At 38.7% G+C, this 15,990-nt stretch overlaps 3 protein-coding genes across 3 annotated transcripts; all 3 read left to right on the forward strand.

Moving 5' to 3' along the window:
- Positions 1 to 569: 569 nt before the first annotated feature.
- LOC145212289 (uncharacterized) lies at positions 570 to 1,913 on the forward strand. Its single transcript, XM_080080376.1, has one exon. It carries the CDS (start codon positions 881 to 883, stop codon positions 1,712 to 1,714), a length of 834 nt encoding a protein of 277 aa, XP_079936502.1. The 5' UTR covers positions 570 to 880; the 3' UTR covers positions 1,715 to 1,913.
- On the forward strand, positions 1,901 to 5,689 carry LOC145212271 (formimidoyltransferase-cyclodeaminase-like). Its single transcript, XM_080080351.1, has 11 exons — positions 1,901 to 2,138; positions 2,204 to 2,332; positions 2,400 to 2,494; positions 2,583 to 2,756; positions 2,836 to 2,973; positions 3,047 to 3,240; positions 3,360 to 3,489; positions 3,624 to 3,829; positions 4,129 to 4,267; positions 4,622 to 4,717; positions 4,778 to 5,689. The coding sequence occupies exons 1-11, from the start codon at positions 1,901 to 1,903 to the stop codon at positions 4,862 to 4,864; spliced, it is 1,626 nt and encodes a 541-aa protein (XP_079936477.1). The 3' UTR covers positions 4,865 to 5,689.
- Positions 5,690 to 7,162: 1,473 nt separating this feature from the next.
- On the forward strand, positions 7,163 to 10,484 carry LOC145212269 (uncharacterized). The gene is made up of 6 exons (XM_080080350.1): positions 7,163 to 8,016; positions 8,161 to 8,451; positions 8,518 to 8,663; positions 8,728 to 8,875; positions 8,963 to 9,065; positions 9,378 to 10,484. Exons 1-6 carry the CDS (start codon positions 7,218 to 7,220, stop codon positions 9,574 to 9,576), a joined length of 1,686 nt encoding a protein of 561 aa, XP_079936476.1. The 5' UTR covers positions 7,163 to 7,217; the 3' UTR covers positions 9,577 to 10,484.
- The last annotated feature ends 5,506 nt before the right edge of the window (positions 10,485 to 15,990 follow it).

Genomic DNA, 15,990 nt, shown 5'->3' on the forward strand with positions numbered 1-15,990 from the left:
TTTGACTGCATGTGATTGTTGTTTGAAAAAGTGCGACAAAATATTTTTATCTCAGATACAATGCGAATTCATGCTTCACATCACACAAACAGCCGAAATGCACATCCACGTCTCGTTTTAGCCATTACACAAATTACGATCACATGTCAAAGGTACGCATACAGTTAGTTTGAAAACATGGAACTCTGAAAGTGTAAAACTACAACTTATTGCATGAGTGATAAACGCCCGCATATCTGGTGAATTTTGTCAGTACTCAGTAGTTTTGTTTAAGAATGTAGGCGTCGTTTGCTGAAAATGCAGTTTGCACAAGTTTGGGCATCCCGCATCTCGCAAGCAGGAAACGGTCACGATTCAATGCCAGTACATCATGACGTCATACTACATTGTCTCATTGCAATCATTGATAAAAAATGTTGGCGCCATAAATACTAATGGAGATTATTAAAATAAGTACTGATTTCGATCTGGTGCTGTTTTGTACTTTCTTTTCCGTCACCTAGCAATTAATTTTACCTTTGGATGGTAAAAAACTAAATCGATTAAGGCTTTCGTTTTTTGTACATAACATCGTCGTTTTTGGTTTTATGATACGCATTGTGACCAAGGCTACAGGTCTATTTTTTCTGCCAAACTTTTGGATGACAAAGCAGACTATTTTTTTCAACAACGCCCTCTAAAGCGCCACCCACTGCCCTTGTTTTGCGTGGCGCCCCAAGTGGTTACCTAATCAAAACAAACCGCCAAGGCGTGGATGTGGAACGAGGAGTCATAGAAATTGTTTTCTATCAGCTTCAGTAGAACGGAATTGGAATTGAAGTAAACGATATCGCTATCGGAGGAAATTTTTTGTGCAAGTATTCATGCTAATACTTTAGTAATGGAGGAGCCCCCCAAAACTACTGAAGGTGAAACTAGTAGCACCAAAACTACTGAAGGTGAAACCAGTAGCACCAAAACTACTGAAGGAAGGGAGAAAGTAATACTCCCCTACGGTTTTGGTGGCAAAATGAAATCTTTTGACTCAAGTTTGTGGAGACTAAAATCAAAGCAACAAATCTTTCCGGTGATGAAAAAAGTTTTTAAAAAGAAAAAGTGTATTGCAGCGAACGGTATAGATTTGAAAACAGCAAATGCCATAAAGTTGCAACAGGAAAAATGCCCCCACAGTGCTGAAGAAATCCAACAATTTGTGAGAACATGGTGCCGCCGTGTCCGCAAACACCACAGAGTACATGACTGCCCTATAGACAAGTGGGCAGAAATAATTGATGCAGTAACCCCAGACAATGGGGATCTAGAGCAGCAATTAATTTCATCCATTATGGCCGCCAGTGAAGAAAATGTTTTAGAAGTAAAGAAGAAACCAACAGATCCACAAAGTTCTGAATCTTTTCCTGAGCCAAATTACAGTGATATTTACAGATATTTAGCATGTGCCATTGCCAACAAACCATTGCCAGAGCTATCACCGGTTTCAGCGTTGGTGGTTGAAGAATGTTTGCAATCATTGACTGAACAAATAAAAACTCTGGAAGATGGTGATTTAAGAAAAAACCTTCGATCTGTTTACCTGTTCTTGCTGAAGAATAAAGCAGAGACGGTAAATGAAGAAGAGGAGGAAGTGCTTGCTCAATTAAACAGTAATTCAAGCTTAACCAACCCACTTGGTGTGCATCAAAATGCAATTATTCCTGTTCCTCCAAACATTTAAAATCTTTGGAGTTTTGACTCCCAAAAATTATTAAGGCAAATGTTTTTTTTGTTTTATGTACAACCCACTTTGTTTGGCTCTGTATAATTATGTGTCACTTGGTTTACCCTTTTTTTGTGGTGCACAATTATATTACAGAAACATATGTGCAATGCTCACAAATCAATACACAAATGATAAGTGAAAATGTCAAAGTTAATTGAATGTGTGCCTAATTTTTCGGAGGGAAGAAAGCCTGATGTAATTGAGGCAATTGCAAAAAGCATCAAAGACAGTGATGGCTGTCACCTTCTGGATGTTGATGTGGGTGAATCAACAAATCGAACCGTGTACACATTTGTTGGAAATCCTTGTTCTGTGATCAAGGGTGCACTTAATGCTGCAAAAGTAGCCTTTAAACTCATTGATATGTCAACACACAAAGGTACAGAAACTGTGTTCTGGTTCACTTGTTTAGCAGAAAACTTGATTGCTATATTTTTCCAATAGGTGAACACCCAAGGTTTGGGGCAATGGATGTTTGCCCTTTTATTGCTGTCAGGGATACCACCATTGACGACTGCATCGAGTGTGCAAATCAGTTTGCTAATCTATTAGCAACAACACTGGATGTACCAGGTGAAGCTAGGTTTTCTCCATACCCTGTTGCCAATTTTCACCAAAAAAAGTAAAACATTCTTTTTAGTTTATTTGTATGGAGCTGCAGCAAGGACTGATGAGCGAAAATTGCTCCCAAACATCAGGAGTGGAGAATATAAGAATCTGCCCAAAAAGCTAAAGGTTAACAGAAACTTGTTACTTTTGGTTGTGTCCTATAAGTTTTCATGTTACTGTTGCAATCTTGTATCTATGTCAATGTTTTTGTCAGGATCCATTATGGTTACCAGACTATGGAACGTCTGAGTTTGTGTCAAGCTGGGGTGCAACAGCTGTTGGCGCTCGTAATTTTTTAATTGCATACAACATCAACTTGATCAGCACGAAAGAACAAGCCCATAAAATTGCTCTAAATGTCAGAGAAAAAGGAAGGGGCCCTACACAGGTGTTGTATTGTTTGTGTTTGTGTCTACTTCCATTTCTTAGTATGGATGTTGTTGCATGTTTGATTTTTCTTCGTTTAGAGAGGCCGCCTAAAAAATGTTCAAGCAATTGGATGGTACCTTGATGAACATAACCTCGCACAAGTTTCTGCAAACCTAACAGATCTGGGTGTAACCAAAATTTATCAGCTGTATGAAGAAGTCTGTAAGGATGCCAAGGTTTTTTTGCAGACATTATACTTTGCTTTACCATGTAGAAAAAATATTTTTATTTTCTAAAATTTTGTCCCAGGAACTTAATCTTCCTGTTGTTGGTTCACAAATTGTTGGCCTTGTCCCATTGAAAGCTGTATTAGAGGTTGCTCAGTTTTATATTGACCAAGAAAAGCTGTTTGTTTTGGATGAAATGTCAAAGGTAAAACTTGCTATCAGCAGATTGGGCCTGGATTCACTCGGAAAGTTTGAACCAAGCAAAAAAATAATAGAGTAGGTCACAATTATGTTCCAACATTTTTGTGCAGCTAAGCATGTAAAGGCCTTTGTAAAATGTTAAGGAACACACACAACAACTATATTATAGCTTACTTAAAAGATTTATGATTTAGGTATGCAGTTGCTGATGAAAACAGAGATTTTCCATTGGGAACATTGTCTGTCCAATCTTTTGTCAAATCTGTTGCAAGCCGAACGCCTACCCCTGGTGGAGGATCTGTTTCTGCACTGGTTGCCTCTTTGGTATGTTTGTCATTTGTTGCTTGACGTAGACTTTGCTAACAACAAATCCACTCAAGCACATATTTATGTGTGACTAAATCATAATGTATTTCCTATGTCCTGCTAGCCATTATAATAATATATTTATTATCCAGGGTGCAGCATTGTGCACAATGGCAGGCCAACTTTCATATGGTAAAAAACAATGGGAATCGGTTGAAGAGACCATGAGAAAAAGCATCCCTTCTGTACATGAAAGTATGATGGATTTAATACCTCTTATTGATCTCGATGCCACTGCTTTCAACACATATATGGATGCTCTTAAAATGCCAAAGGAAACTGATGATCAAAAAGCCAAGTAAAAACAAGTAGCTTAGTTTACAAAGTATTCATGCCTTCTGTTTGCTTAGATATTTTTAGGTAAAATTCGGTGCTTGATCAATATGTATCTTCTAAACATGCAAATGCAAACAAGTGCAAATGCTATTTTCCCACTAAACTTCATCAATTATTAAAATTTTTGTTTCAAATTTACAAAATTTATGTAGACCTAAACATTGTTATGCCAGATATATATCATAAGTCGTTTTTGTACCCCATACTAGGTACATATCATAACAAAATGTTTAGTTTTCATAACAACATTTCAACTTTTAGGAGAAATGAAAAAATGTTGCAAGGAATACTTCAAGCAATTGAAGTGCCTATGCAGGTTATGTCCAAGTCCAATCAGGCATGGTCTTCTGCTAAAGAGATTGCACAATCTGGAAACAAAGCATGCCTTTCAGATTTGCAGGTATATTTTTATTCTGAGATTGGTTTAAATGTAAATGAAAGCCAAACTATGTAATTTCCAGATGTATAGAGCTCTTTTGGCAAATGTATTTTATTCCGACGTTTCGTCGTCCTATACAGGTCGCCTTCATCAGGGAAAATAACACTGAATGCGACTAGTACAGTGCACGATAAACAAAGGAAAAATGAATGAAACGCAAGCACGTCACAACGCAACGCAAAAACACTGCGCGATTGCGGACGTCCAACCGTCGGAATAAAAATACCATTGCCAGAAGAGCTCAATAAACTTAATATTATGCCTGGCAGCAATAGCTTGTATATTTATGTGGTTTCCGTCAAACTTTTTGTCTAGGTCGGGGCCAGATGTCTGGAAATTGGAGTCTGGGGTGCGTTGCAAAATGTTATGATCAATTTACCAAAGATTACAGATGAGAGCTTAAAAAACAAGGTTGACTTTTTTTTCTGAATGTCAAGTTTTACACTTTCAGTCATAAAAAATTTTTTTTAGATTGAAGCAGAGTGCATGGCGAAAATGAAAACTGCTGAAGATGCTTGCAAGGAGATTTTGGAAATTTTGCTGAATAGAAAAGCTTGAGTTGTGTACGTGGTGTACAGTTTTGCCAAGTAGTATTGGTTGCGAAACTATGCATACATTATCACCGCCATGTAAATTAATGCTTTACACATACAATTCTTATAAATTCTGCGATATGCAAATGCAATAATTAATAGTACATCGTGAGTAAATCCATTTAGCGCTATTTTAAGGTGTTATAGTGCAGTATTTTATTGTGGTATTAAACGCTTTCTTTGTTCTTAAATATACAGTGCAATGTATGGTGAAAACAAATTGTCACATTTGTAAATAGACAGAAGGCGGGTCGTTGCGAGAATTTTTAAACACAATTTGCCACAGGAGGCAAAGACAACAACAACAGTCGTCAAAGATGGCCGAGTGGTTTGCACAACCGTGTTTACAAGCTTGTGGGTTCTAATCCCGTCTCGGCCGCTTGTTGCCCTGAGCAGACCCTTTTTCAGTCGAACAGATAGGCGTTGTCCGCCCACCGAGAACAAAATAAGCCCTCAAAGAGTTTTTGTGCGGCTCGCGAAGTTACGTTTATAAGTTATGTAATTTATTCGGCGGAATTCCCTGTCAGACCAGTTAGTTCAAGTGATACAAGTGGCATATGCAACGTTTTAGTTGGATGATCAAAATAGCTCAAAAAGAATCAACAATTGCGATTTGAATCAGCATTTGCGATTGTTACGTCATTGCAATGCCACTGGTTTCAAACAAAGCAATAAAGCACAGTTGGTTCTTTCACTCTGCTATACACTGTACAGGTATATCTGTGTGTTATTTATTGCAATATTGTTTTTTAATGTAGTTAATGGCATTAATAAACAATTTACTTCTTAATCATGCATTTTTTGTTGTTGTCATTTTACACGGCCTTCGACCTACTTAAAAGTTTGTTTTTGGCCCTCAAAGTTGTTTGAGTTTGACACCCCTGACTTACGCCACCTAGAGACAAGCCTTTTACAAAGTGGTGGCGTGAATAAGCTAACATACATAATGTCCGATGGCGGAAAAGAAAGACGTCATACAAAAACGCTAAACAAAACTTTTTACCGCGAACGCACACTCAGCAGCTTGACGTAAAGTTTGGCAAAAAGTGTCCTTTTGCAGTTGTAACAGAATTATAATTGCTCGTTAATGGCTGCATTAGATACAGATAATTCTGTATTTTACATTATGCTGGAGAATTTCGCCCGCTTTGGAAGCTATAGTTTACATTGTACGGGTCTTCAAATTTGCATTGATATAGCCTACGAAGCTGTTACAACGAAAATGTCATCAAAGCTTGGGCATGAACTTAACCACTAAAGTCTAACCATGATCAGCGACAACAAATAATCGTTCCTATGGGACCGTTTACTGCCATCACCTTTCGAATCAAAACCGGAGACGGTGCATTCTAAAAAGACGATAATGTTTTGTTATCAAAATACAGTGCGAACACGTCCACGTTGAAATTTGTTTATTTCGGAAGCTGTATAATGTTGGGTAACTGCAAAACTTTTACGGCGTATTTGAGTTGAGTCGAGTTTATTTCGCTCGGTGAAAGGAAACATAGCCCCCGAATGGCACTAAAAACAATCGCCAAGCGGGAAATAGCTGCGCAACGTCAAAACTCTATGGAGCACGAAAGGCACAATTGGTGGATAATCCCAAAACGAGCTGCAGCTACACCGTATTTTAAAGCGATATGTGACTGCGGGTCACAAGAAAGAGAGATTGGCGCAGTGATGGTAAAGTAAACGCTACTGGAGAGGGTGGGATAAGTTGAGGGGGCTCAAAAAAACTATAAGCCTAAGTTCGCTCTCTTTGATTAGCAACATCGTTTTCTGATTCACAAAACGGTCGTAATCTTCTGAGACACAACAAGTTAGTTGATGGGGAGTTTTTAAGTGGGCCATCTAATTTAGGCTCTGTCTGACGTACAGCGTCACATCATCATATATCCGGTTACGTGATTGTACTAGGTCTGCAAGGCGTTCGAGGTACCAGACGGCAAAATTTTGGTTGGGGTTGGAAAGAGGTAATATCGCGCATGAGCTGGTTTTTTTGCAAACTTGCCGCTAGTCAGCACTGTAAATAGACGTGAACACGTAGAAATAAGGTGCAATTAAATATAGTTGAGCTGTTTTAAGGTAAGGCGGTAGTTTAAATTGGAAGACGTTTGGTTTTAAAAAATGTAGCTCAGAAAAGACAAACTATTGCTCAAGTAGTAACTTGCCTTAATGCTTAAAACTTAGCTGAAACAATTGACTACAGTGTACACTTTTTTGGTTTAATTTAATTTTTTTTTGTTTATTTTTAGATTTCATTTTGTAAAATTGAAACCAACATACCTTTTTTTGGATTCAAGCGACTGAGAGTTAAAATGAATTCAACTAATTCTTCTGTCGGGATTCAAAATGCAACAACAACAACCCCATTTTTTCCGTCCGCAACTAACCGAATCCAAAGTTTTGTCATAGCCTTCGTATCAACAGCTCCTACACCTGAATTCTTTCCCATCTCCTTTGAACCCATCATTGTTAACGAGCCTATTGGACTTCCTGCATTACAGCTAGTAACTTCAACAACAGCCGTGCAAAACATTACCCAACCTTTGTCACCGCCACCACCACCACCACTACCACCACCACCTACAGCAGGATTTATCTTTAACTTTGTAGTGCCACCAAGCCCCACCACCTCGATGTCCAGAAGTTCAAGTGTCAACACAACCGAAGGGAATATTTTCCCGTCAAACAACGCCACGTCGGCTTTCGGAGGTTTTGGTAATGAATTTCCAATAAACTTTTCGACACCTGATATTGCGGCGTTCTTACCCAACTTTTTGATACCGAACAACACAATGACAATACTGAACAACACAATGACAGCGGAAAATGTAACCAACTCTACTGCAGTCGTGGTCGACCGAGCTCTGTTCGGCTTCCCAGCGTTTTGTTCAAGCTCAGCACCAAAGGACTGTTTTGACGTCCCGCTTAACCAGTGTTCAGCGTGTAATATGGCCAGTGCCGGTTTCTTTGCATTTATAATTGCTCTTTTGGCACTTGCGATTATCTCTAGCAACTTGCTGGTGATGTACCTCTTTGCAAAAGACAAGTCGACGTTTACAGGAAGTTATGGAAGGATCAAAGCCTCGTTAGCGTTTACGGATATGCTTACGGGTAGGCTATTAATTACTACGTACAAAACCATTTAATATAGATTATCGCAAATTTTTACTACAAGTATTTAAAATCGTGAGCGATGTTGTTTTCTGTAGCAGCACAATTACATTTGTTTAACATCGTTGAATTATATTTTCCAAGGTATTGTTTTACTTGCTGTTACTCTTCCCAACTTCTCATGGACGATCGCATCCACCGCCCAACAAGTCCTCCTCAACGCGATCGCACTCCAAGGATCACCCCAGGCTTCTGCTGGAGGAGTACTTTACATCCTCATCTATACCGCATCTCTATACCACCTGGTGTTTCTCGGACAGCAACGTTTGTACGCGATCAAATGGCCGATATCATACAAACAACAACCTCAATACAACGTCTATACCGGACTCGCAGTGGTTTGGGTTATTGCCCTTCTCTGCGCCGTTGCTCCACGTAAGTGTGTTCAATATATGGCAATTCAAATGTGTTACATTGAAAACATTGTATTTGCTTCTCTAGTTTGGTTTCCCGATGACCTCGTCTTTGGTTATCAGCATCTGACCTTTCTGTTTAACCTGACTCTGGCCAAACTCAGTGTGTCGCCCGATTTAAGCCCTCTGATCGCAATGGTCGTGGTGGTTTTTATTGTTCCATATCTTATCATGGTAAGTAATAAATTGCATGAGAACATTGTCAGGACGTCAGTATTTATCAAGCACGTTTATTTAGACTGTTCTCACGGTGGTAACGGGATTTTACGTGTCAGAACACATGACAAAGTCCAGCAAGATCAAGTCAACATCCGCTGCCAGAAACCGAGAAGTAATGGTGTTTGCCACCATGGCTGCCATGCAATTGGGATTTACCATAACGTTGGGTAAGTGTGAGCAACATTACGACTAAATCATTAACGAGGCTACATTAAGCAGACGTATTACTTATTAGGGAATCTTTTTTGTTTCAGTTCCTCTTGTTGTTGTTGTTGTCTTGAGTTATACAGGAAGTCTGAATACCACAAACATTGCTGCCCCATATGTTGTTTGCTTCTACCTCTCCATGACTAACAGGTAAGCGAACATGTCCTAAAAGGGTACACCGGATTTAACCTGTACTACAAAGTGGTGACTGACGGATGCTTGTTTACCATCAAATGCTAAAAATATGTTTCAAAAAAGAGCAACCGACGATTGAAGTCAGTTTTAGTTTTTATTTCCAAAACTGAAATATTATTCTCGCCTAGTTAAAAGGCCCTTTCTTGCTCTACCATATTTAAATACAGCAGATATTAAAAAAAGTTTGCATATAATTTATAAATAAGGCTTACGGTATTAATGGATAAGGTTTTAAAACAAATGTAACCATATGCATTCTTTTTGCAGCCTTGTAAACGTTCTGGTGTACAGCGTTGTGGACAAAAAGTTTCGAAAGTCGGTGCGACAACTCTTTATTTCATGTTGTCCCCAATTTGTGCGGGAACGAATGGAATCAACAGCGGCAACTGGACACAAAACTCACAGCACCGCACCGTCGAGCAAAGCAAACTACAGCAAATCATCTTCGCACGTCGAAGCTGTGTAGCTGGTTGCGACAAAAGTCAAATGAGAACCAAATTGAAAGTTTGCATTTCTGCGATAAAGTTGTTCCGGAAATATTACATTACAACTGTAAATGTTTTTGTATTAATGAAATGTATGTGAAGCATTGCACAACCGTTTTTGGTCGAACGCAAAATGACATGGCTAGAATTTACTAATGACGTCAACTCCAATGAGAAGTTGGCACGAGACACACCACGGCTATTCTAAGTGAATTATAATATTAATGAAAATTTTGCCGAAGTTTTTACATAATGCCGCTAGTCAGAGGTATGACGTAACTTGTCAACGTTTGGGCCAACCCAGTGCTTATGCTGTTGGTATAGGGCAGTGGTTCCCAACCTTTCGTGGACCATGGCCCCCTTAAAGTACCTTTTTGGCCTTGTGGCCCCCTTCAAGTTACCTTGCAGAACCTGTGGCCCCCTTAAAATGTAGATAGCAATTACGTGTTGGAATGGGGTGTTAATTTTGGCCCTAAACAGGTCTAATAGAGTAAATGAGCGTGATAAACCTCACTATAAACAAATAGAATGTGAAATAGTCGATTAAATTCGGAAATAAAGGTAAAGTGAAAATGACTTTTAGTGAGTGTTTCTTGTGAATCTACGCCCGTGGCCCCCCAGAACACAGCTCGTGGCTCCCCTGGGGGGCCATGGGCCCTGGTTGGGAACCACTGGTATAGGGTGAAATAATGGATGATTAGACCAGTCTTCAAATATACTGTACCTTAAAACTGGTGTGATATATTGCACAATAATTTATCAGCCACGTATTTTCACTTTCGCAGTCGGTTTTATGTAATTTTGCTGATTTGAAAAAAAAAATCGACGTTGAGGCAATGCAGACGGTTTTGATTTAACGAACCCCTAGTAATTTGTTATTTTGATGCAAATCTTTGGAAAATCCACTTCTATACATTGTGTTGGACGATGGTAATTTGCATTTAGTACCGAGTATATGGCAAAACCATGTGTGATCACAATAAAGGTCACAACATGAGTTTAGCCATTCACTGTTTCTATATTCCCGGCAACTAATCTCATGTTTGCATCTGCTTGCTTTTGTCATGTAAAAAGTTAAACGCCTGCATGTTGTTGTGATATGTTGTGACAGCTTTATAATAGGGTGTAGCTGCAGCCGGTTTGGTCATGATCCACCGACTGTGCCCTCCACTGTTTTGCGCTTCATAAAGTTTCAACGTTGCGAAGCTATTTCCGGCTTGGTGATTGTTCAGTGTCATTGTGTCGTTATGTTGTCGTTCACCAAGCGAAATAAACTCAACTCATCCATATTGGCAATCAGGACAAGATTTACCGGTATACAAAAATGTTAGATGTAGTGTTCAATAACGTTCTTGTTCAATCCATGCCAAGACATACGGTGGCCCACAAGTGCAATTCAACAACTTTTTGGCTGACATTAATTTTTTTCAGTGCAAACATTTTTTTTTATGCAAACATTTTTTTTCAGTGCAAACATTTTTTTTTCAGTGCAAACATTTTTTTTTCGATGCAAACAATTTTTTTTCAGTGCAAACATTTTTTTTTCAGTGCCAAAAAATTTGTAGGTTCCATTACAGGGTGTGTCAAAATTTTTCAAAATTGTGGAAACGTGATAAACCTGTACATTACACAGGCAATTGGTTGTAATCCCTGGCCACTAAACAATTCAGTACTTTCTACAGTTAATAAAAATTATAATAACAAGTATGTTGTGGATTTAAAGTTAAGATGGATTGTTTTTTTGCACTTATCCACATTTACATTCTGTCTGTAGCCTACTCTCTGCACACCATGCCAAAGACCAAAACGCTGGAGTTGTTTGTCTTAGCTGCACTGTAGGACATGTAAAATGTTGTGTTGTTTTACGGTGAAGCTTGCTAATAGGCTTCATTGTCAAGCAATATACATCACACTTCCTATTATTGTTTAGTTTAAAATAAAGGTCCAATACTTCTGCCCCACATCGAACTATTTTGCTTTATAATGCCAAAGTGAAGTATTTTGCTATTTTGCTTCATATTGTCAAAGTGAAGTAGGTAAACCGACACATATATTTAATTCAAGTCCCGAAAATTCAGATAAATTAAAATCGATTTTATTTGTGCCCTATTAGAAAGTAGTCCTTTAGAAACCATTGCTGCATATGGCTTTATTGAGCCTTCTTCCTCCCGGTTACGCCTGAAACTGTACTCCCGCTTCGCTCTCACAGCCAGCTTAGCCCGCCCCCAATCTGTCCATACTTAGCCCGTGTTAAATTTGTTAAGCCATTAGTTGACCTTGTTTAGCTCGCTAAGTCCAGACTTAACCAGCTTAGACTTAGCCCCTGTTCAATGAACTACGTCAGTGATTCTCAACCGGGGCCCTCTGGGCCACGCGTGTCGGTTCACTAGAAACATTCGCCAAGATACATTAAGTAATTTTTTTCTTCGTGGCGTAACCCCTTTCTTTCGTAATGCACAAAATTAAGGATATGTTACAAATGTCTTGACTTTGGATTTATTACATGGATGTTCATTCGTATTTTTAAATTAATCGACAAATTGTCTCTCGGTCTTCGTGGCACATTGGGGCCACCAAGTACCATACCTACTTGATTTGATGTGATTTTTCTTCAACAATAAACTTTAACGATTCTGGAACTAAAAAGTTGATTTGCCGTTACCTATTTTTAGGATTTGGCTTTTTACCTAATTTCATGGCCATAGCAATTTGTAAAACGTGAGCACTGTACTTGTTAAGGTACGCATGGCCATGGGCGCCGGCAGAAAATTTTGCAAGAGGGGGCAAATTTTGGCTGATAATTTACCGCATCAAGAATTTGTTACATATGAAGCCATAAGTCGTGTACTTCACAATTGAGTTGCCTAAAAGTTAAAGCATTGAATGATGTCACAAATCCCCGCGCTGCCACTTTAATTAGGTTTGCTGCTAAATATGTTAAATTGAGGTACACTGAAATTCCAAGAGGGGGCAAGTGCCCCCTCTTGCCCCTACGTGGCGGCGCCCATGCGCATGGCCCATGTCTTAATATTTATGCCGTTTGTCTCTTTTATAGAAATTTATTACTACCCCCATAAATCCTGGACTTTAATTTAAGTAAGTTTTTTATCTGCGTTTTTTTGTGTGCAGGGGTCACTGGGTCCTAAGGGGTTACTTATTGGGGGCACAGGTCCTTAAGGTTACTTGAAGGGGGGCACGATCTATGAAAGGTTGAGAACCACCGCACTAAGCCATCGCTTAGCACACTTGGCCCGGACAAGGTCTGATTACATCCTAAGCTCCGACTGTAGGCTGCACAATGCCTACCATGTCATTTTGCAATTTTTGACACGCCGTGTAAGTCCTAGGTGATGAAGCCATAAATGTTTGCTCAAAAAAAGTTTGCAACAAAAAAAAATTTTTGCACTGAAAAAAAAAAGTTTGTACTGAAAAATAAATGTTTGCACTGAAATAAAAATATTTGCACTGAAAAATAAATGTTTGCATCAAAAAATAAATGTTTGCATCGAAAAATAAATGTTTGCACTGAAATAAAAATGTTTGCACTGAAAAATAAATGTTTGCACTGAAAAATAAATGTTTGCACCGAAAAATAAATGTTTGCACTGAAAAATAAATGTTTGCACCGAAAAATAAATGTTTGCACTGAAATAAAAATGTTTGCACTGAAAAATAAATGTTTGCACTGAAAAATAAATGTTTGCACCGAAAAATAAATGTTTGCACTGAAAAATAAATGTTTGCACCGAAAAATAAATGTTTGCACTGAAAAATAAATGTACGCCAAAAAAATGTTGAATTGCACTTGTGGGCCACCGTAAAGACAACACCTCTTTAAATAATTCTTTGTTGATAAAGCTCAGTTTAAAAGTGTATTTCTTGAACTGGTACTTTATATATAGCGTTTAGTCTACTCTACGCTAAAGAAGTTTTAAAATATCGAAATTTGTTTTCCCTGAATTCTGTCGGTTTTCATCCATTGATCCATGGCCCGCTGGTTGGCCAGATAACAGCTTTCCCAAGCTCAGCGAAAACAAAAGAATCCTTATTTTGTTATTAGTATTGTTTGAATTCGCGAATAAGACACTTGTTAAATGGTGTTCAATAGCTTGTTTCCCATACTGAAGTGTACAGTGAAATACAGTTTAAAGCTTTGTATGTACATGTCACAATAAGCTTATAATTAAATCAATCAAAATAAAGAAACCTTAACATGCTGACCAGATTCTGGCCAAAATAATTTTACAAACGTTTTCTGGGCTATAAAGGAAAAACAGGTGGAGAAACAGTTGCTTAAACCTTATATTGGTTAAAATACAAAAATCAAAATTAAACCAAAACGTTTGATTGATGCGTAGTGTACATCGTAATATCCTCATATATTTGGTTACGTGCAGAATTTATGGTTTGAGGGAAAACGTTTTTGGTGCAATCTATCTATAGTCCCCAGAGGCGTCAAAAATTGTAGGCAATATATAGGCTTTTGGATTGTTTAAGTACTACCGTGATGGCCCGCACGAGTTGTACTCATTTATAAACGACCATTATGCCAGTACTGAGATGAATTGCGGATGTTTCGTAACAAGCTGCAGTCAATGGCAGTGTTAACCTTCCCAGGCATTGGTGAGTGCATTGCCTGAGGGTCGTGTTAAACGTTTGGCTACGTTGTGTTTAAAGGAAGTGTAAACCGAAGAATAGTCAATTACTGAGCAAGATAGAACAGCCCAAACGATTTTAACTGTGTTGTCAACAAACTCACTGTTTATTTTCATGCCTTATCCAGTTACTATGAGCATTAAACTTTGCCATTAAAAAATGCAAAGAATGTTTATTTTTTTGATTTATCAGGTTTTAACATTTCCTTGAAAAGTTTACAGTGGAATTTCTGATTTGTTATCAAAGCTGTAACTGATATTGTTGTCTACTGCAACCTTCACCCACATAAGTTAAGATGAATTCAACTGATTCTTCCGTCACGGTTCAAAATGCGACAAAAGTCGACAAGTTTTTCACGGACGAAATGACTGCTGAAGGTGACGTAAAGTTCATCCAACATTTTCAACCAGTAACTCCTGCATTTCCACAAAACTTTCGTACAATGCCTATTGCTGGCACCGAGTCAGTTGTCGTTTCTGCCGCTCCCGTTGTACGACTAGTTTCCATGACAACGGTACAAAACAAGTTTTTGGGGGCCCTGGCTTCTATACCGCAACTTCCATCTGTGGAAGGGTTTACCGTCAACTTTACAAATCCCCACACTCCAGTGTCCTCAAATTCAAGTATGGAAACGACCTCCGGAAGCGTCGAATTATCAAGTAAAGACACAACCGCTGCTGGGACATTTGAAACGGAGTTCGATTCGTTCATACCTAACTTCTTTTTTCTGCCAAACGGCACAATGAATGCAGCCGATATAGACAACTCTTCATCAACCGTGATCGATAGAGCTTTGTTCGGTTTTCCAGCTTTTTGTTCAAGCTCAGCACCAAAGGACTGTTTTGACGTTCCGCTCAACCAGTGCTCAGCGTGTAACATGGTCGGGGCTAGTTTCTTTGCATTTGTGATAGCGCTACTAGCGTTTGTCATCATATTTAGCAACATGCTGGTTATGTATCTGTTGTCAAGAGACAAATCGACTTTTACAGGAAGTTATGGAAGAATCAAAGCGTCGTTAGCTTTTACGGATATGCTTACGGGTAGGCTATTAACTATCATGTACATACTGATTTGAAAAGTAATATTTATTTTCATGGATTATTTTTCCAAGGTATTGTTTTACTTGCTGTTACTCTTCCAAACTTCTCATGGACGATCACATCCACAGCCCAGCAAGTCCTCCTGAATGCAATCGCACTTCAAGGATCACCACAGGCTTCTGCTGGAGGAGTACTATACATCATCATCTATACAGCATCTCTATACCATCTGGTGTTTCTCGGACAGCAACGTTTGTACGCGATCAAATGGCCAATATCATACAAACAACAATCGGTCCATAACGTATACATAGGTCTTGCAATAGTTTGGATCGTTGCCCTTCTTTGTGCCGTTGCACCACGTAAGTTGTGTTTTTAAGTTTTCGGATTTGTGTTTTTAAGCCCTTAAGGCAATAGTTTTCAACCTGTTACGTATACTACTACATAGTGGTACGCCGGGGTTTTTGGATGGTACGCAGGCAACTTTATGTAAGTCTTCATGACAGAAAATTGCAAACCAACTGAACAGCCCTGGTTTTGGGTGCTTCGGGCATTCTTTTGAAATTGTAATCCTAGTAGTTTTATAAATATACTAACCCAGTCTATCAGAACTGACCTATCTCTTAGTCTACCCATCAAAACAAGGTTTAGGTACGCAGCGATAAAAAGTCTTCAGGTGGTATCCGATCATTAAGAGGT

Source organism: Phallusia mammillata, chromosome 2, assembly GCF_965637545.1.
Source record: "Phallusia mammillata chromosome 2, kaPhaMamm4.hap1.1, whole genome shotgun sequence".
Classification (NCBI taxonomy): Eukaryota; Metazoa; Chordata; class Ascidiacea; order Phlebobranchia; family Ascidiidae; genus Phallusia; species Phallusia mammillata.